The sequence below is a fragment of the Pelophylax lessonae genome, assembly GCF_965119305.1.
Source record: "Pelophylax lessonae genome assembly, chromosome: 11".
Taxonomy (NCBI): Eukaryota; Metazoa; Chordata; class Amphibia; order Anura; family Ranidae; genus Pelophylax; species Pelophylax lessonae.
In genome coordinates this window covers 114,294,169-114,316,521 of record NC_138778.1, presented here as the reverse complement: position 1 = coordinate 114,316,521, position 22,353 = coordinate 114,294,169, and the positions used below count along the sequence as shown (strand labels likewise).

The following is a 22,353-nucleotide window of genomic DNA, read 5'->3' as shown; positions in this document are numbered from 1 at the left end:
TTCCTGCGCCTTGTGCGTTTTTTTTTATCATTTTGGTGTAACAGATCCAAATCCATACCAGACCCGAACGGACTGGGGGGGACCCTACGCCGTTTTTTTTCTTTTCTTATCTGTATCGCGGGGAGCCGACAATACATTACAGCCGCGAGCAAGTTTAAATTTCATTTTTTTCCTTTAGAAATGTCAGTATAGCTGTAGCAAGATCTATACATGGCACAAATGCACCATTTTGCGGGCGCATTAAGTGGACCCCCCGAGCATGATATTTAAAGGAATGTTTCATTTTTGTTTCACTTTAAGCATCATTAAAATCACTGCTCCTTTAACCACTTAAGCCCCGGAAGATTTTACCCCCTTCCTGACCAGGGCCTATTTTGCGATTCGGCACTGCGTGACTTTAACGGACAATTGCGTGGTCGTGCGACGCTGTACCCAAATGAAATTGACGTCCTTTTTTTTCCCACAAACAGAGCTTTCTTTTGGTGGTATTTGATCACCTCTGCGATTTTTGATCATGCGCTATAAACAAAAAAAGAGCGACAATTTTGCAAATATAACAATATTTTTAACATTTTCTTATATGAAATTCCCCCCAAAAAAATGTAAAAATAACAATTTTTTAACATTTTAGGCCAATTTGTTTTCTGCTACATATGTTTGGTAAAAAAATCGCAAAAAGCGTATTTTGATTGGTTTGCGCAAAAGTTATTGCGTTTACTAACTAAGGGAAAGATTTTTGTTGTTGTTTTTTTTAACGAGTAATGGCGGCGATCTGCGATTTTTTTTTTGCGGGACTGCCACATTGCGGAGGACAGATCGGACCCTTGACTGACATTTTTGACACTTTTGGGGGTACCAGTGACATTACTACAGTAATCAGTGCTATACATATGCACTGTTACTGTAAAAATGACACTGGCAGGGAAGGGGTTAACTTTATTTGAGAAGGAGGGGTTAAGTGTGTCCCTAGGGGCGTGCTTCTAACTGTGATTGGATGTGGCTTGTGATGTAACAGCAGAGATCTACGGTCCTACATAGCAGGACCGTATGATCTCTGCACTTACACAGGGGAAAATGACAGGCGGCTTTGTTTACATTAGCCGCCTGCCTTTCTCCCGCTGTACCGGACGATCGCGAGTGAGCGGCGGACATCGGGTCCGCCGCTCACACGCGCGGGGGGGTCCGTGAACGAGGGGGGGGCGGGAGTGCGCCTCCTGCGGCGCGCGCTCGCCCCCTAGAGCCTCACAGGCTAGCGACGTAGTACTACGTCGCTTTGCCTGTGAGGGGCTGACTGCCGACGTAAATAGTCGTGCGGCGGTCGGCAAGAGGTTAAAAACGATTGTTTTTTAAAAAAAATTTTGCATTGGTACATGTTCCCCAGGTCAGTGCCTGGACCCCCCATGCACTTTTTTTGGGCAATAACTTGCATTTAAAATGAGGAGTTTTGGCGTTCGAGTTCCATAGACTTCAATGGAGTTTGATTGTTCGAATGAACTTTTCCCCTGTTCGCGGTGTTCTGGTGCGAACCGAACAGGGGGGTGTTTGGCTCATCACTATTAGGGAGATAGAATTGTTGCCAAACTTCACAATTTTATTATAAACTTTGCAGATGATAGTTTTGCAAACAATCACTTTTGTGAATATAGATCCAGCCTAAGCCCTCGATCACACTGAAGTGACAGGTCAAGTCTCAGCCTATTGCCGGCAATGGCACCGTTCCAATTTACAAAAGCAGGTCCTGTACTACTTTTGCCAATTTCGGGTGTGACTTTAATAGACATCTGTGCATGAAGTCGATGTCTTTCAGGTCTTACCGAAGTCGGGGATTTGAAATCATGTGATTTCAAATGAAGTGGCAAAATTTCAAAGTCGTGTTCATAGGTGTGTGCACCCCAAAGCTCAAGCACACATGTGTCTGTATATATATATAACAGCAGGGCAATGGACAATATCAATACATGAACGGTATCAGTAGTTTTTTTTTATTATTTATTTTTACAATTTTTTAGGAGCCCCATTGGGGGGCTTTGGTGAAAACAGAGCCCCGATGTCTCAAGTTTGACAGAGATTCCCCAGTCCCCTTCTCTGCAGCCAAGCAGCAGGGGGAATCTGTGCAGCATAGGGTGATTAGGGTGTGCCTAGGCACACCTGGCACACCCTATGCACACATGTCTGGCACACCCTGTGCACACGTCTATGGCAGTGTTCAGTGTGAACGAGGGAGAATTTTACATTCAATTAAGAAGCTGGCCGAAAAAGGAGCCAATTGATTTTACTCCGATCCATGTTCGGTCTCCCCAGCTCTGCGCTCGGCTTGTGCTGTCTGAAGCCGGCGCATGCGCAGTGGAGTGTCGGTCTGTCACAGGGTACCGTAGCTGGCTTCCCCGCCCTAGAGAGCCGAGATGGCGGCCGCTGTAGCGATGTCGTCTCCCCAGCACCCTCCTGTGGAGGAGTCGGAGGCGAGGGACGGGGCGGTGGAGGACGGGGAGGCGGAGGTGTTTATGTCGGAGAGTCATTGTTCGGAGTTGGCATGGAGGCAGAACGAGCAGAGGAAGCAGGGCCTGTTCTGTGACATGACTCTGGTATTCGGGGGAGGAGGGCGGGAGTTCCCGGCTCACCGCTCTGTACTGGCCGCTGCCACTGATTACTTCGCCCCCCTCCTCTCCGGACAGTTCGAGGAGTCCCGCTCCGGGCGGGTGGAGATGAAATGGAGCTCAGAGCCCGGGCCGGACCTGGAGACGGTGGAGGCGGTCATCCAATACATGTACACCGGACAGATCCGGGTGTGTACCGGCAATGTGCATGAGGTGCTGGAGCTGTCTGACAGGTAGGAGGGGGAGGGGAGCGCTCATCCTGCACCACTATTCTTACATCTCCTCTGAACAGCGATCCGCACTCACATCTCTGTCTAAACCTACTGCTCCTCTGAACAGCGATCCACACTCGCATCTCTGATTAGTGATCCGCACTCCTCTCCTCTGAACGGCGATCCGCACTCCTCTCCTCTGAACGGCGATCCGCACTCCTCTCCTCTGAACGGCGATCCGCACTCCTCGCCTCTGAACGGCGATCCGCACTCCTCGCCTCTGAACGGCGATCCGCACTCCTCTCCTCTGAACGGCGATCCGCACTCCTCTCCTCTGAACGGCGATCCGCACTCCTCTCCTCTGAACGGCGATCCGCACTCCTCTCCTCTGAACGGCGATCCGCACTCCTCTCCTCTGAACGGCGATCCGCACTCCTCTCCTCTGAACGGCGATCCGCACTCCTCTCCTCTGAACGGCGATCCGCACTCCTCTCCTCTGAACGGCGATCCGCACTCCTTTCCTCTGAACGGCGATCCGCACTCCTCTCCTCTGAACGGCGATCCGCACTCCTCTCCTCTGAACGGCGATCCGCACTCCTCTCCTCTGAACGGCGATCCGCACTCCTCTCCTCTGAACGGCGATCCGCACTCCTCTCCTCTGAACGGCGATCCGCACTCCTCTCCTCTGAACGGCGATCCGCACTCCTTTCCTCTGAACGGCGATCCGCACTCCTTTCCTCTGAACGGCGATCCGCACTCCTTTCCTCTGAACGGCGATCCGCACTCCTTTCCTCTGAACGGCGATCCGCACTCCTTTCCTCTGAACGGCGATCCGCACTCCTCTCCTCTGAACGGCGATCCGCACTCGCATCTCTGATTAGCGATCCGCACTCCTCGCCTCTGAACGGCGATCCGCACTCCTCTCCTCTGAACGGCGATCCGCACTCGCATCTCTGATTAGCGATCCGCACTCCTCGCCTCTGAACGGCGATCCGCACTCCTCTCCTCTGAACGGCGATCCGCACTCCTCTCCTCTGAACGGCGATCCGCACTCCTCTCCTCTGAACGGCGATCCGCACTCCTCTCCTCTGAACGGCGATCCGCACTCCTCTCCTCTGAACGGCGATCCGCACTCCTCTCCTCTGAACGGCGATCCGCACTCCTCTCCTCTGAACGGCGATCCGCACTCCTCTCCTCTGAACGGCGATCCGCACTCCTCTCCTCTGAACGGCGATCCGCACTCCTCTCCTCTGAACGGCGATCCGCACTCCTCTCCTCTGAACGGCGATCCGCACTCCTCTCCTCTGAACGGCGATCCGCACTCCTCTCCTCTGAACGGCGATCCGCACTCCTCTCCTCTGAACGGCGATCCGCACTCCTCTCCTCTGAACGGCGATCCGCACTCCTCTCCTCTGAACGGCGATCCGCACTCCTTTCCTCTGAACGGCGATCCGCACTCCTTTCCTCTGAACGGCGATCCGCACTCCTTTCCTCTGAACGGCGATCCGCACTCCTTTCCTCTGAACGGCGATCCGCACTCCTTTCCTCTGAACGGCGATCCGCACTCCTTTCCTCTGAACGGCGATCCGCACTCCTTTCCTCTGAACGGCGATCCGCACTCCTTTCCTCTGAACGGCGATCCGCACTCCTTTCCTCTGAACGGCGATCCGCACTCCTTTCCTCTGAACGGCGATCCGCACTCCTTTCCTCTGAACGGCGATCCGCACTCCTTTCCTCTGAACGGCGATCCGCACTCCTTTCCTCTGAACGGCGATCCGCACTCCTCTCCTCTGAACGGCGATCCGCACTCGCATCTCTGATTAGCGATCCGCACTCCTCTCCTCTGAACGGCGATCCGCACTCCTCTCCTCTGAACGGCGATCCGCACTCCTTTCCTCTGAACGGCGATCCGCACTCCTTTCCTCTGAACGGCGATCCGCACTCCTCTCCTCTGAACGGCGATCCGCACTCCTCTCCTCTGAACGGCGATCCGCACTCCTCTCCTCTGAACGGCGATCCGCACTCGCATCTCTGATTCGCGATCCGCACTCCTCTCCTCTGAACGGCGATCCACACTCGCATCTCTGTCTAAACCTACCGCTCCTCTGAACAGCGATCCGCACTCGCATCTCTGATTAGTGATCTACACTCACATCTCCTCTGAGCGGCGATCCGCACTCGCTTCTCTGATTAGCGATCCGCACTCCTCACCTCTGAAGGGCGATCCGCACTCCTCACCTCTGAACGGCGATCCGCACTCCTCTCCTCTGAACGGCGATCCACACTCGCATCTCTGTCTAAACCTACCGCTCCTCTGAACAGCGATCCGCACTCACATCTCTGTCTAAACCTACCACTCCTGAACAGCGATCCGCACTCACATCTCTGTCTAAACCTACCGCTCCTCTGAACAGCGATCCGCACTCACATCTCTGTCTAAACCTACCGCTCCTCTGAACAGCGATCCGCACTCACATCTCTGTCTAAACCTACCGCTCCTCTGAACAGCGATCCGCACTCACATCTCTGTCTAAACCTACCGCTCCTCTGAACAGCGATCTGCAATCGCATTGCTTTTCAGAGGAGGCAGTTTCACTCCATTTTTTGCCAAAAAACCATCCTGCATTCCATGTGATTGCTGTCACTTCTTGGTTCAAGATTTCCAACCGTTCACCTCACTCACATGAATCTCACTAAAAAGTGCTGTGGATGCTGGCTTACCCCTAAGGGCTCATTCACACAGGCGGGCTGTTCAGATCCACCTGTCAGTTTTTTGGCGGATCTGAACGGTCCCTCCCATGCATCTCTATGGGGCATCGGATGTCAGCGGAGACATGTCCTCTGACATCCGATCAGTCAAATCTGGACGGATGGAAACCCTATTTTCCATCCGTCCAGCGGATCGGATGAGAACGGACCGGCGGTCCATTCCCATCCGATTTCCCCCATAGAGATGCATGGGGAACTGACAGCTGTGTCTCCGCACTGTGCATCCCCCGCTGAGAAAAACGGACTGCGTCCGATGGACAGAGTGTGTGATAGGGGAGAGATTCTGGTGAGTGAGGTGGAGAACGGGAAGCATGTTAGAAAATCACAGCACACCGCAAGATTTATGAACCTCATTTATACTGCATTATGGACTTATTATTTTGAGCTTTTTAGCACAAGTCAGTCTATGGACTTTTATATTGGGTCATAGCACAAGTCAGTCTATAGACCTTTATATTGGGTCATAGCACAAGTCACTCTATAGACCTTTATATTGTATCATAGCACAAGTCACTCTATAGACCTTTATATTGGATCATAGCACAAGTCAGTCTATAGACCTTTATATTGTATCATAGCACAAGTCAGTCTATAGACCTTTATATTGGGTCATAGCACAAGTCAGTCTATAGACCTTTATATTGTATCATAGCACAAGTCAGTCTATAGACCTTTATATTGGGTCATAGCACAAGTCAGTCTATGGACCTTTATATTGGATCATAGCACAAGTCACTCTATAGACCTTTATATTGGATCATAGCACAAGTCAGTCTATAGACCTTTATATTGGGTCATAGCACAAGTCAGTCTATGGACCTTTATATTGGATCATAGCACAAGTCAGTCTATGGACCTTTATATTGTATCATAGCACAAGTCAGTCTATAGACTTTTATATTGGATCATAGCACAAGTCACTCTATAGACCTTTATATTGGATCATAGCACAAGTCAGTCTATGGACCTTTATATTGGATCATAGCACAAGTCAGTCTATGGACCTTTATATTGTATCATAGCACAAGTCAGTCTATAGACTTTTATATTGGATCATAGCACAAGTCACTCTATAGACCTTTATATTGGATCATAGCACAAGTCAGTCTATGGACCTTTATATTGGGTCATAGCACAAGTCAGTCTATGGACCTTTATATTGGATCATAGCACAAGTCACTCTATAGACCTTTATATTGGGTCATAGCACAAGTCAGTCTATGGACCTTTATATTGGGTCATAGCACAAGTCACTCTATAGACCTTTATATTGGATCATAGCACAAGTCAGTCTATAGACCTTTATATTGGATCATAGCACAAGTCACTCTATAGACCTTTATATTGGATCATAGCACAAGTCACTCTATAGACCTTTATATTGGGTCATAGCACAAGTCACTCTATAGACCTTTATATTGGATCATAGCACAAGTCACTCTATAGACCTTTATATTGGATCATAGCACAAGTCAGTCTATGGACCTTTATATTGTATCATAGCACAAGTCAGTCTATGGACCTTTATATTGGATCATAGCACAAGTCAGTCTATAGACCTTTATATTGTATCATAGCACAAGTCCCATTTCTACAGATGTTATTATAAGCACAGCCATTTTATTTCCTATTCTATGTCTTAGCATAGGGTGCAAGTAAAACATATCAGTGATTTTTGAATTTAATCACTAAAAAGTTGTTCACCTATTATTTTGATATTTCATTTAATTTTTTTTCTAATTTTCACACCCAACCACTTTACCCAGCACACTTACATACATATACTACTAACAATAAGCCCCGCCACACCCACTGCTTTTTAACCACTTCCATACAGAGCAGTTACACCCCCTTCCTGCCCAGACCAATTTTCAGCTCTCTGACACTTTGAATGATAATTACTCAGTGATACAACTCTGTACCCAATCAATTTTTTTGTCATTTTTTTTCACACAAATAGAGCTTTCTTTTGGTAGTATTTAATCACCACCGGGTTTTTATTTTTTGTGATAGAAGTGAAAAAAGCGAAAATTTTGAAAGAAAAAACATTTTTAGTTTCTTTTACAAAATTGTGCAAATAAGTAAATTTGTTTTTCATAAATTTGGTCCAAAATGTATACTGCTACATATCTTTGGTAAAAATAACCAAAATGAGGGGATATTGTTTAGTCTATGTGAAAGTTATAGAGTCTACAAGCTGTGGTGACAATCATTGAAAATTGATTACACCTAATCACACCTGATGTACCGATGGCCTATCTCATTTCTTGAGGCCCTGAAATATCTGAAAAGTATAAAAATGACCCATTTTTTGGAAAGTAGAAAGTCCAAGGTATTTAGTAAGAGGCATAGTGATTTTTTTTTTTTTTGAAGTTGTAATGTTTTTCCCACAGTTCTTAGGAAAAAAAATAAATTTTCAACACCAAATTGTCATAATTACAAGTTATTTCTCACACACAGCATATGCATGCTTGTAAAAATACTACAAAATACATTCAGCTACTCCTCCTGAGTATGGCAATACCACATGTGTGAGACTTTTACACAGCCTGGCCACATACAGAGGCCCAACATGCAAGGAGCACCGTCAGGTGTTCTAGGAGCATAAATTACACATATAATTTCCTAACGACCTATCACACTTTTGAAGACCCTGGAGCACCAGGACAATGGAATTACCCACAAAATGACCCCATTTTGGAAAGTAAACACCCCAACGTATATTCTATGTATGAGGCATAATGAGTCTTTCGAACATGTCATTTTTTTCCACCAGTTTTTGGAAAATGTGGAAAGAAAATTAAAAAAAAAATATATATATATATGTTTTTTTTTCTTTTCTTTTTACACAAAGTTGTACATTTATAGGATATTTCTAACACTTAGCATGTACATAGCAACAATTACACCCCAAAATACATTCTGATTCTCCTCCTGAGTATGGTGATCCCACATATCTAAGACTTAACACAGCCTGGCCACATACAGAGGCCCAACATCCAAGGAGCACCTTCAGGTGTTCTAGGGGCATACATTTCACATCTAATTTCATTACAACCTATCACACTTTTTTAAAGGCCCTGGAACACCAGGACAATGGAAACACCCAAAAAATGACCCTATTTTGGAGTGAGTACAAATTTTTATAAATCAATCATTTTTATAAATATTTTATTATATCTTTTCATGTGACAACACTGAAGAAATGACACTTTGTTACAATGTAAAGTTGTGAGTGTACAGCTTGTATAACAGTGTAAATTTGCTGTCCCCTCAAAATAACACACAGCCATTAATGTCTAAACGGCAACAAAAATGAGTACACCCCTAAGTGGAAATGTCCAAATTGGGCCCAAAGGGTTCAAATTTTGTGTGGCCACCATTTTCCAGCACTACCTTAACCCTCTTGGGCATGGAGTTCACCAGAGCTTCACAGGTTGCCACTGAAGTCCTCTCCCACTTCTCCATGACGACATCACAGAGTTGGTGGATATTAGAGACTTTGCACTCCACCTTCCATTTGAGGATGCTCCACAGATGCTCAATAGGGTTTAGATCTGGAGACATGCTTGGCCAGTCCATTACCTTTACCCTCAGCTTCTTTAGCAAGGCAGTGGTCGTCTTAGAGGTGTGTTTGGGGTCGTTATCATGTTAGAATACTGCTCTGCTGCCCAGTCTCCGAAGGGAGGGGATCATGCCATGCTTAAGTATGTCATTAATGGTTCCCTCAAAGAACTGTAGCTCCCCAGTGCTGGCACTCGTGTAGCCCCAGACCATGACACTCCCACCACCATGCTTGACTGTAGGCAGGACACATTTGTCTTTGTACTCTTCCCCTGGTTGCCGCCACACACGCTTCACACCATCTGAACCAAATACGTTTATCTTGGTCTCATCAGACTACAGGACATGGTTCCAGTAATCCATGTCCTTAGTCTGCTTGTCTTCAGCAAATTGTTTGCAGGCTTTCTTGTGCATCATCTTTAGAAGAGGCTTCCTTCTGAGATGACAGCCATGCAGACCAATTTGATGCAGTGTGGGGTGTATCCTCTGAGCACTGACAGGCTGACCGCCAACCCCTTTAACCTCTTTAGCAATGCTGGCAGCACTCATACGTCTATTTCCCAAAGACAACCTCTGGATATGACTCTGAGCATGTGCACTCAACTTCTTTGGTCGACTATAGCTAGGCCTGTTCTGAATGCAACCTGTCCTGTCAAACCGCTGTGTGGATTTGGCCATCGTGCTGCAGCTCAGTTTCAGGATCTTGGCAATCTTCCCATTAGCCTAGGCCATCTTTATGTGGAGCAACAATTATTTTTTTTCAGATCTTCAGAGTTCTTTGCCATGAGGTGCCATGTTGAACTTCCTGTTACAAGTATGTGAGAGTGAGAACAACAAATTTCACACCTGCTCCTCATTCACACCTGAGACCTTGTAACACTAACGAGTCACATGACACCTGGGAGAGAAAACGGCTGATTGGGCCCAATTTGGACATTTTCACTTAGGGGTGTACTCACTTTTGTTGCCAGCTGTTTAGTCATTAATGGCTGTGTGTTATTTTTAGGGGACAGCAAATTTGCACTGTTATACAAGCTGTACACTCACTACTTTACATTGTAGCAAAGTGTAATTTCTTCAGTGTTGTCACATGAAAAGGTATAATAAAATATTTACAAAAATGAGAGGGGTTTAGTCTCGGTTCACACTACGGCGATCCGACTTAGGGGGCGACCTGTGAAGTCACGTGCACTGCGACTTCGGCACGGACTTCATAAAATGAATGTCTATGCAAGTCGCTCCAGGTCGCCCCAAAGTAGTACAGGACCCTTTTTCTAAGTTGGAGCGACTTGTGTCGCTCCTATTAGAACGGCTCCTGTAGCGGTCAATGGACCGCAACGGTGAGTGACTTGTCAGGCTGACCAAGTCGCCTAACAAGTCGTGCTAGTGTGGATGGAGACTTAGACATTATGGTAACGGCTAATTTCTGGGTTTGTTGAAATGTGTGACCAGCTGTGATTGGACACAGCCGGTCACGTGTTAAAGAGCCAATGTCATTGGCTCTTTACCCAGATCAGGGATGGACTGTGTCAGAGTGACACTCTCCATCCCCGATCGCCGGTGTGCACAGGGAGAGTGCATGCGGCCGGCTGTGAGGGACACTCCTCACCCCCGATCATTGCGCTGCGCACCCCAGGGGGCACGGGAGAGCGGTGAGGAACGGGCGGACGTCATATGACGTCCACCTGGAGGGAGGAGACCTTCCTGCCGGCGTCATTTTACAATGAGGTTAAAGAACTTTGACGTGTTAGTAAAACTACATATAATCACTTTGTGTATCTAGGTGTAATATACCATGTTTTTTTCAGGACAAATTGGGCTTTCATTTGGTGGTAAATAGTAATGGATGTCTCCTGATACATTTTTTTTTTTTTTTACACTTTAGCTGTATATTTCTTGTTCCTACCACAAAGAACAACCCAAATTTAAATCTCCTGCTCCTGGCAATCACAGCAAAATTACATATGTGTATGTTAGTAGTTGTTTGTACCCGTAGTACAGCCCAGAAACAATAGCGTGCATTTTGCTTTTTAAAACTAAAAAACGTTAAAACCCAATCACGCTAATCTAAAAACAAAACAAAAAAAATCCTGTCCAAAAAAATAGTGACATTAGGGATGCACCGAAATTTCGGCCACCGAAATTTTTTGCCGAAAATGAGCCTATCCCATTTCGGCCGATAATGGGTTAACATTGCCGAAATTAAAATGGCCGCCGTGAGGAAGGAGGAGGGCGCAGGGCAGGGCAGGTTTTAAAAGTCCCGCCTCTGGCCGGCCGCCCGCCTCTCAATGACGTCTCTACTACTACGATGTGTGTATGAATGAACTGACATACCAGGCGGGAGGGCGGTGCGAGCGGCCGCTAATAACTATAACTATGTGAGAGCTTCACTTCCCTGTCAGGCATGTATCTCCTCTGACAGGGAAGTGAAAGCTCACATAGTTATAGTTATTAGCGGCCGCTCCCCCCGCCCGATGTCAGGTCAGTTCTCATTCACACACAGTCCCACTGACAGAGAAGGATTACATAGTTATATCTATTAGCGGCCGCTCCCCCCGCCCCCCCAGCCCGGAGTGTCAGTTAATTCATGTACATCGTGCCGCTGACAGGTAATTGAAGAGAAGTGAAGGGCTCACATAGTTACAGCTATTAGCGGCCGCTCGCCCGCCCTCCCGCCCGGTGTGTCACTTCATTCATGTACAGATCGTAGTAGTAGTAGTGACATCACCGGGAGGCGGGCGGCCGGCCAGAGGCAGGACTTTTGAATAATGGACACCGTGACCGGAGGAGTTGAGTGAGTAGGAGAGGGACGCTGAGGCTGATGCGGGGGGGAGGGTGATAGCTGAGGCAGCTTACCATTGGTATTAGTATTAATTATGCAGCATGAGGGGGTTAATGTATTGTCACTGCTGGTCACTGCTGCATTAGTGACCGACCAGTGGCAGTGTTAATTAACTGCCACTGGTCGGTCACTAATGCAGCAGTGACCAGCAGTGACAATACATTAACCCCCTCATGCTGCATAATACTAATACCAATGGTAATTAAATTAACCTATTGCCAACCCATCACAGTACATATACTGTGACAGGGTGGCAGCGACAGGTGTACGTCACTGCCTGTTTTTGGTGTATGCCCCTGTTCCATCTATTTTAAAATTATTTGGGGGAAATGTAATTTTCGGTTTTCGGCCAAGGGCATCCTACATTTTCGGTTTCGGCCCAAAATTTTCATTTCGGTGCATCCCTAAGTGACATTGACCTTTGACCCAAACACTATCCCTGGCACTGACCTAGATTAAACCTTGATCGAGTTTTTTTTTTTTTCTTTCTCTGCCAGACGAGAAAGATGCAGTGTATCTCTCTCCTCCATATGATACAGAACAAATGAAGGAGAAAACCCCCCTACCAGTATGAAGTGGACTTTACAGAATGTGGGGTTGTCGCATTGAGATGAGCACACAACAACCAATCATATGTAGAACAGGTAGATTTTATTGTACAAAAAATAGTTTTAAAAGCTCAGTAAAAAAATTCACATATACAAAGAGAAGTAGCAAACCGACTCATTGTATGAACAATACGTGAATTCACAACTAGTTAAAGCGGTAGTATCCCGCTTTTTGACACTTTTACCTACAGGTAAGCCTATAATAAGGCTTACCTGTAGGTATAATTAATATCTCCTAAACCGGCACGGTTTAGGAGATATTTGCAGTGCATGCAGCCGCTCACGCGAGCGGCGCATGCGCTCTGAAGGTCCGGGGGGACCTTCAGTTTTCCTAGCCGGCAGCTTGCCGGAAAATCACAGAGCCGGAGCCGCCGAACCCGGAAGAGACGCTTCCGGATCATGGCGGCGCCCGCAGCGATGTCCGGGGGTCCGCGTCGGGGCTTCGTTCTAAGGTAAGTAATGCATAATGAGCTAGTATGCGATGCATACTAGCTCATTATGGCTTTGTCTTGCAGGTTTTTTTTTTTTTTTTTTCATTTTCGGGTTTACAACCGCTTTAAAGAGAAAACTGAAGGTCTGACGCACTTCTCTTCCTCCAGGGACCCTCAATATGAACTAAATATCTCTATCCTCCATTCACAGAGAGAGAAAATACGAGGGCAGGCATCACAGTTGACTGGTCACTGTTGTAGCCAATCAGGAGTTCCAGGGTTTTCAGTGAGCCACCGGTTCTGTGCTGGGAGTATGCCATAAGGCACGCTTTCAGCACAAATAGAGATACGCAAATGTGCAGCCCCACAGAAAAAAGCCCAGTCTCGTGGGGTCCGCATATTTGTGTGAGATCAGCATGAGGGGGTTAAATAACACCAAAAGCGAGCTTTATTTGTGTGAAAAAATGATAAAAATGTTATATGGGCCCAGCATTGCATGACTGTGCAATTGTCATTCAAAGGGTGACAGTGTTAAAAATTGGCCTGAGCAGGAAGGGGGTGAAAGTGCCCAGTATTGAAGTGGTTAAGCAATCACACATCTAGAGTACAAGTAGCAGTTGCAACATGGATTAGACAGCTGTAGTCCACTGTTGTCACCATCAGGAAACCCTCAGCCATCACTGGAGTGCTTGCATGTAGACATGAAGTGGTTGCAAAGAGGCTACAGGAGATTGGCAGCCCTGGCATGCCACAAAACATTGAAAGTAAAAAGTATTTTTTATTGAAAGCTGCAATATATTTGTTTGATGCACGGTTCTCTTGCAAATGTAAAGTTTTTCGGATAGGGTTTGCTGTAAATGTATCAGAGTTGAACCAAGTTGTATTGCCATGTTTAACATTTCATGCTTGTTCTCTGTATTCTTTAGGTTTTTGTTGCTTCGCCTGAAGGAATTTTGTGGAGAGTTTCTGAAGAAGAAGCTGAACCTTTCAAACTGTGTCGCCATTCATAGTTTGGCTCATATGTACACACTCAACCAGCTAGCTTTAAAATCTGCTGACATGATCCGCAGAAACTTCTACAAGGTAATCGAAGATGACGAGTTCTATACACTCCCATTCCATCTTGTAAGGGACTGGCTTTCTGATCCTGAGATCACAGTCGATTCTGAAGAGATACTTTTTGAAGCAATTCTAAAATGGATTCAGAAAAACACAAACGAAAGAGAAAAATATTTTGAGGAGTTGTTTAGGCTTCTTCGACTCTCCCAGATGAAGCCAACTTACCTTACTCGACATGTGAAAGCAGAGAGATTGGTGGCAACAAATGAAGCCTGTTTACAGTTGGTGGCCGAAGCGGTGGAAGGTCATGCTTTGCGATCAGAGAACCTCCAAGCCGGAAATCAGTCATTGGCCACCCATATGACATCATTGCCACGCTTTGGGCAAAATATGGATGTAATAATGGTAATTGGAGGGGTGTCAGAAGGTGGTGACTATTTAAGTGAATGTGTTGGGTATTTTATTCATGAAGATCGATGGGTAAATTTGCCTCACATCCACAATCACCTTGATGGCCATGCAGTTATGGCTACAGACACCCATGTCTATGTGGCTGGCTCCATGGAACCTGGCTTTGCCAAGACTGTTGAACGATACAACCCAAACAGAAATCTATGGGAACAAGTTTGCAATTTAATCACTCGAAAGCATTCCTTTGGTCTTATGTCCGTGAAGGGCAACTTGTATAGTATTGGCGGGCATGGAAACTTCAGTCCTGGCTTCAAAGACGTCACTGTTTACGACCCAGAGCAAGATAAGTGGCAAATCCTAGAATCTGCACCCAAGATCTTACGAGATGTCAAAGCTGTAAGCGTAGAAGATCGTTATGTTTACATAACAGCTCGTACTCCAGTGGACAGCGATAATGAGGATGGACTTAGAACAATCAACTGTAGATATGACATAGAGAGCAGTAGATGGCTGGATGTAGAATCCTTACCAATCCTGGACAATTACTGTGCATTCCAGATGTCAGTTGCCTGCACAAACTTCTACAACACTGCATCATGCTGTCCTAAGAGTTATTCTGTAACTGTTGAAGAGGCGCAGAGTAAAATCTCCAGGCAGGTCTCCAATGAGATTCTTGAGAGCTTACCTCCTGAGGTCCTGGGCATAGAAGGGGCAGCTATCTGCTACTACAAGGATGATGTCTTTATTATTGGAGGTTGGAAGAACAGTGATGACATGGACAAGCAGTATAGGAAAGAGGCATACAGATATTGTGCTGAGCGCAAGCGTTGGATGCTACTTCCTCCTATGCCTCAGCCTCGGTGCCGTGCCACCGCCTGTCATGTGAGAATCCCCTACAGGTACCTTCATGGCACACAGAAGTACCCCATGCCTCCTAATCTGATGTGGCAGAAAGATAGGATCAGGCAGATGCAAGAGTTGCATCGGCATACAATGAACTTGCGACGCACTCCACGTTCCCAGATTGAATGCTAATTGAACACTTTATTTCGCCTTGGAGCCTTTCATAGATGCAATTTGCACATGAGAGCCATTTGTTTTTCTCTTAGTTGTTTATGAGGCGTTGTACAATAATTCTAGTGAAGCACGAGGTGTTTACACAGGCTGTTATCAGCAGAGTATCAAACACTCTATTAAGCATGTTAATGTATAGGGTATATGTGTATGTTAATACACAGCATTAAGTGCTAATGAAGCATACTTATCTAGTCTTACCTACCAGGACCGGGCAGTTAGTTATATATAACATTCCCTCTAGTACTTGCTAGCTGATTTTCTCAGTTGCAGTTTACACTGGCATCTATTACCAGGCTATTACAAGTTGTAGATATCTGAAAGAAAAACGAAATGTAGTGCTTGGTATTGGCTTGCTGATAGGTCTTATTCACACATTGTATTCTTAACAAGAAGTAATACTTTGCAATGGGATTGCTGCAATGTTTAATCTCATTAATTGGCAGCTGTAGATATAATAGTGATAGGAACTGGTTTGCCCATTTGTGCCATGGAGGTTAAAAGATGAGCCACTCTGACTCGTAAGTATGAGAACCAGCTAACTTTTTGATATAAATTCCTATGGTTATAAACATTTCTTCCCTAAATTAGGGCTGTTCCAGACACTTTATTTCCATATCTTCAACTCATTCCATGCTGCACCATTTATATATCATTCCTCACTTATAAGCAGCGGGCTTTACACTTATGGTTTACAACCTCACTTATTCAGAGCTTTCTAACTCGTATTGAAGGCTTTAAAATGTTATTGAGGCATGGCTAAACATCCATCCAAACATTCCCTTTTTTTTTTTTTTTTATGCTGAACTTGTCCCATATGACTACAAATGGCCAATGTTTTGATTATTTAGAGAAGAATTCCAGGAAATGTTTTTTTTCCCATGCAGTTGGGCTGTGCCTGCACTGCATGGGTTAACTGCTTGTTTTTATCTAGGGGTGAGAAGAGCGGAGATGTACTTACCTAATCCGCCGATCCTCAAAGCGCAAGACCGGTTCCTGCTGCTTCTGCTCAATGACAACCCTCCCCCAACGCGCTAGTGGTCTTGTACATGGATGTCATCATGCCCACAGACCGGCTCTGGACGTGAGGACTGCAAGAACAGTCCATGGCTGGACGTGGGGGACTGCCATTTTTCAGGGGAACGGGTAAGTATAGCCTTTCGGTGCACCCCTGGACAAAGTGAGCAGTTAAGCTGCGCCCGAGCTGCATGGGACAAAAACATTTATTCATAGAGATCTGCTTTAACATTTAATTTTTTTTTTTTTTTTCTTCGGGGGATAAACAAAAAATATCTATCGGAGTCCTCCATCTACGCTAAAGCTGGCCATACATTGATAAAAATTCAGCCAGTTTAGCAGGGACCAATCTATTTTTTCGATCCCCATCTATAGTCGTTTCCATTAGAGAGAGGTGAATCTAATGATGGACTTCTCTCAAACTGGACTGTTTGAGAATTCTCATTGGATTAGCACTTGCAGTCTGTTGGCTGCAGCACTGATCAGAATATTCTGACAATGGAGGAGTCCCCACTGTGAGAATACAATGCTACAGCAGGGAGGATTTCTCCATCCACCTTGCTTGTGTGAATAGGGAAATTTGTTTTTATTTAGTTTCTATCACTTCACTGATTACAGAAAAATAAATCCATATATTGTCAGCCTAATCGTGTAGATTGATTGATCTCCTGCTGTGGGCTATTGTATTCTGATAGCCAGAATACCTGACCAGTACCTGCATCTAATCCGGTGCATGTGCCGTTTGGCTGACAATTTTCTACCTGGCTCCCTAGACAAAAGCTAATTGAAAAATAGACTTTTGCCAATCTGGGTGTTGCCATCAGGGTTATATACATAGCAAATTTAATAGAATTCAGCATGAATCAGCAGAAATTGGCTAGCTTTAGACCCTGTGCATTTTAGTATAGTATACGTGAGACTGAACAGAAAATGCATTACAAGTTGTGTGCCGATGAAGTGTTGACGGATTTCTTCAAGCAGATCCAGTTTCATAGACTAATGGCACAGAACTCCTCTTGCTTTCTCATGCAGTTCTACGTGTATTTCTATGAACATGAACATGGACAAGTGTCAACAGGACCCTAGAGAAAAGTGTCGTAGGGCCAGTGGGGAAGTACATTGATCTCCTATGCTGTACCTGATTTTGGTACAATCCTGAGTTCTGTACAGTTTACGTGCTAGAAGTTTCTTATAGAAAAGAACAGCGGGATTCAGTTTTAGTTTCAATCCTCAACGAACCAGTGTGTATTAGTGAGCAAACACACTCCAGTCCATTGCCATCTTACACAGCCTAGAGAAGACGAGGCCAGCTCTCCTTGCCATTCCTGTTACATTTGTAGGTCACTGCTCTGCGCATATGTCTGTGACAAGGTGGAGTGGTTATAGATGGGGGGGGGGGGGGGGGGGGGGTAGCTGTCTTTTTTTTTTTTTTTTTTACGAAGTTCCAAGTCAAAAATGGATATCAGTAACATTACTGTTAATTCCGCTGCGCTACACTGATGAAGTTGCCACTGTTTACAGTTTGGTGCATAGAAAGCTTAATTTTAAGGATGTTTACAAGGAGGGTAAACGTTTCTTCTCTATTTAGCCCACAAATAATGGTTGGCTAGCCCCTTTTTTTTTCTTTTTCCTTTTCCTACCTTTTAGACTCAGTTGACTAGCACTTTTCCAAACCTTGTGAAGACTGACAATCTACTTTATATTTTCTGAGGTCAAAATGTCAATCTTTTATGTCTTTTCCTTCCAAGTTATTTGTCTTTTTTTGTCTGCTTTTAGCATTTGTTTTTACATATGTTCATCCATTCGTAGTGTCTAAATATCCCTTCATGTCATTGCTTGTTGCACTTTATTAGGATTTGCTTTAAAGTCAAAGGGATTTACTCTATGGCAATTTTAAAGTGTGAAATCGTCTAGTCTCTGCTTTGTAAATTTCAGTTCAAACAAGTAGTTATGCTAATAAAGCTCTCGCACTACTAAATTAGTGTGTAAGTATTCAGAGCCTGCTTGAGATTCTTCATTCAGTAATGCTGTTTAATAGCCAGTGGGATCTGACTCTTCCTTTTATCCAACTGTACTGCTATTGTTGAACAGACTCATGCAACATTAGCAAACCCAACCTGCTAAGACATTCATAATCTAGTCTTATTTGTTTTCATTTTCTTACCTTTTTAATTAAGAAAAAATATATATAAAATAGATTGCTTTAAGAAATATACGAAAACCAACATGCTTGTTTACTAAAAAATGTACAGGCGGTCCCCAGGTTACAAATATTCTACTTACAAATGAAGGGGGACAACGGGAAGTGAGTAGAAATCTACCCATAGGAAGGGAAATTCACTCCCGTAAAAGTTCTCATGGGAAAAAGGTGTCTCCACTGAAGCTTTATCACCAATCCTTATTTCCACTACAACCCAAAATTTTCAAAATCCAGTTGTCATAGGGACAGAAAGTGAGGTGAAATCTTCTGAACAGGGGTACAGACAGCAAAACAAAGGGTACAGGGGTGTTAACCCTTCCCTATGCTATCGAAAAAACTTAAAAAATATTCTTTTGGCTGGAGCTACACTTAAAAAAATTTACCCGTTCCGACTTACAAATTCGACTTAAGAAAAAACTTACAGTCCCTATCTTGTTTGTAACCCGGGGACCTCCTGTATTTGGTAATGATGACGTATACCCTGCTGACAATGAATCTACTTTAAAGAATGAGTTTATTGAAAGAGCATTTCTCTTACGTCCTCCGACAGTCGCCGCCTCTTCATATTCGTCACATATGGGGGTATTAGACTTTGCTCCGAAGGAGTAGCTAGGCAACAGAATATGTTAACATTAAAGCTTTTAACATATCCCACCCTCAAGGGGTGGTCCCCTCAGTCAATACCCTCCTACTTCCTGCAACCATATCCCAGTTTTAATGTCTAGCTTGTCAGGAGTGGCTGGCTTTTTCTGTGCTGGGGCTTTCTGCCCCAGACTCTTTCTTCTTTTTGAAATTTTGTTTGAGTTTTCTCTCTACCTTTACTTAGCTGTTATTTTTGTCAGCGTTAGTTAGTTCTTCTGATGAAGAGGATCATGCGGGCTGGGTCTCGGGCTGATCCCCCTGGTCGCAGGTCGTGGGTCAGTGGCTTCCCAGCCTGCCATCGAGCGTTCAGCCAGGTAACGCTCCTGGCACAGTGAACGACCCATCCCTGTTCGGTGCAGGGATGATTGGTGAGGTGGCTACCTCACTGGACGCTGTGCGGTTTCTTAACCCCCATTTTGTGCGTCTTGAATTGCGACTCTCCCTGCCTCATGTGCAGCGGCTTGTTCGCCTGTGCGGGTCCCCCACGCCATTGAGAGGTAAGTGTATCTATGTGGGGACCTGTCTGTCTGGGGGGGTGTCAGTCTGGGACTGTGTAACCTGCCTCTATTCACACTGCTTGTCTCCCTATCTCTCGGCTGCATGCTGTGGGCTGCAAGGGGGGGGGGGGAGCTGTGTGACACTGTGTGTGTCAGCCTGGTCAGTGTGAGAAGCTGTGTGCTGTGGGGCATGTTTTTTTGGCATGTTTGGGCATATACAGCGATCGCTGCGGCGATCTGACATGTATTCCTATACAGGGATGTCACGTGTGCATTACTGCACTGTGGAGCGGCGGTTTCGGCGCCAAACGGCGCCATTTTGCCTACACTCGCTCCGGCCGCATGTTTTACATGCATGGCGGCCATTTTCTTGTAGCCTTGTAGTTCATAGGCTTTCATAGAGCGCCCTGGCAGCATCACTTCCTCTTTCCAGGAACACCGATCGAGGCAGCAGCAGCGGCGAGGGTCTCCTCAGGTTTTATCCTTCTGTTCTTGCTATCCATTGCCTGTGTTCAGTTTGCATATTCCCTGTGGGGGTCTCATTGTGCTTGAGTGTGGTGCGGTGGGCTGCGCTTGCCGCGCTTGCTTAAAGGGGCAGTTAACCCTTTATTGTCCGGCATTACAGGGGCAATGGATTCTCAGGAGGACAAATTTCCTACCGCCTTGGGGGAAAGCCAGGGGACCGCTGTTTCCCCCCCAGGGGGGGATTTAGCCACTATTGTGGCTGGCCTTGCTGCTCAGGTGCAGATGCTGGTGGCTGCTCAATCTACTAAAAGACCCAGAATTGCTCTTTCCTCTGATTCTGAGGGTGAAGGTGATGGGGTTGTTATGGCGGGGGCCTCCTTATCGGGGTCCCGCTCCTCCCTAGATCTAGTAGGGTCCGAGGTGGAGGCTGAAGTTGAGGGGGTTGATAATTCTCCCCCTGGCTCGCCTGAAGAGCTTGCAATCATGGATGAATTAATTGCTTCCATAAAGCAAACCCTGCGTTTGCAGGATGAAGTGTGTCCCCCCGCTGCCTTGGCGGCCTATGGGACGCAGAGAAAACGCAGGACGCCGCAGGTTTTTCCCTGCAATGATGATTTTCAGCGCGCTGTTAAGGAACAATGGCGCAATCTGCGCAAACCTTTTGCTGTACCAAGTAGGTTCAAGCTGCGTTATCCTTTCTCGCCTTCCACTGATGAAAGGTGGTGTGTGCCTCCCCCAGTGGATCACGCAATTGCGGTTTTAAACAAGGCCACTGCGATTCCTGCAGAGGATTCCCCTGTGTTCCGTGATGCCACGGATAGGAGATTGGAGTCTCTTGCCCGTCATACTTATTCTGTTACGGGTTCTATGATTAAAGCTCTGTTTGCTTCTCTCATGGCGGCCCAGGCGATCGCAAGTTGGACGCAGATGCTTAGGCGCGTCCTAGTGGCCGACTCGGCCTCGCCGGCGACCCTGGATATGGTGGATCAAATCCACCAGGGTGTCATGTATCTGTGTGATGCGGACCTGGACCTGGTTCCGTTGGCTGCATGTGTGCACAGCGTGGCGGTGTTGTCTCGCCGCCTGGTTTGGTTAAAATGTTGGTCGGTGGACCAATCTTCACGTAAGACCTTAGCCAATCTGCCTTATGATGGGTCTCGCCTTTTTGGGGAGTCCTTGGATGTGTTGATTAAGGGGATCACCGGGGGTAAGAGCACTCTCTTGCCCCATTTCCCCAAGGCTAAGGGGGCTTCTGGGAAGAAGCATGCTAATTTTCGGCCCCCTCAGGGGTCCTTTCGTGCCTTTCGGCCGCACTACAAGGACAAGCCGTTCAAAGGTCAAGGCTCTCAGAAGAAGCCCTGGTCTGGGAAACAGAAGTCCGGCCAATCCGGATCTGCAGCCCATAACAGTTCGGCCTGAAGGGGCGCCCTCACCCAGTTTTGGGGTGGGGGGACGCTTGCTCGGTTTTCTTCAGCCCTGGTTGGCCCGTGTGCGGGACAGATGGGTTCAGGAGATCGTTCGATCTGGTTACAAGATCGAGTTTCTCTCTCGGCCGGAGAGCAGATTTTTTTCCTCAAATCTTCAACTGTCTCCAGAGCGTTTGCGGGACCTGCACCTGGCGGTGCGGGACCTGAGGGCTCAGGGAGTGTTGGTTCCGGTGCCTCATCGGGACAGATTTCGGGGGTTTTATTCCAATCTGTTCACCGTGCCCAGAAAGGAGGGCAAGGTTCGTCCAATTCTGGACTTGAAGGCTCTGAACCGCTCTGTGCGGGTTCGCAAGTTCCGCATGGAATTCCTGCGGTCGGTGGTGGCTGTCCTGGTTCCGGGGGAATTCATGGCCTCCATCGATTTGAAGGATGCGTATCTTCACATCCCCATTTTCGAGGGTCACCAGAGGTTCCTTCGATTTGCCATTGCGGAGGATCACTACCAGTTCGTGGCGTTGCCTTTTGGTCTCGCCTCGGCTCC

At 46.4% G+C, this 22,353-nt stretch overlaps 1 protein-coding gene across 1 annotated transcript; it reads left to right on the top strand.

Moving 5' to 3' along the window:
* The first annotated feature begins 2,364 nt into the window (after positions 1-2,364).
* KLHL11 (kelch like family member 11) lies at positions 2,365-15,887 on the top strand. The gene is made up of 2 exons (XM_082272923.1): positions 2,365-2,827; positions 13,947-15,887. The coding sequence occupies exons 1-2, from the start codon at positions 2,403-2,405 to the stop codon at positions 15,523-15,525; spliced, it is 2,004 nt and encodes a 667-aa protein (XP_082129049.1). The 5' UTR covers positions 2,365-2,402; the 3' UTR covers positions 15,526-15,887.
* The last annotated feature ends 6,466 nt before the right edge of the window (positions 15,888-22,353 follow it).

Bases quoted from the DNA above. Each gene is read 5' to 3' on its own strand.
- KLHL11 (XM_082272923.1), top strand. From the start codon at position 2,403: ATGGCGGCCGCTGTAGCGATGTCGTCTCCCCAGCACCCTCCTGTGGAG. The intron at 2,828-13,946 runs GTAGGAGGGGGA...TGTATTCTTTAG, and splicing joins GTGCTGGAGCTGTCTGACAG to GTTTTTGTTGCTTCGCCTGA.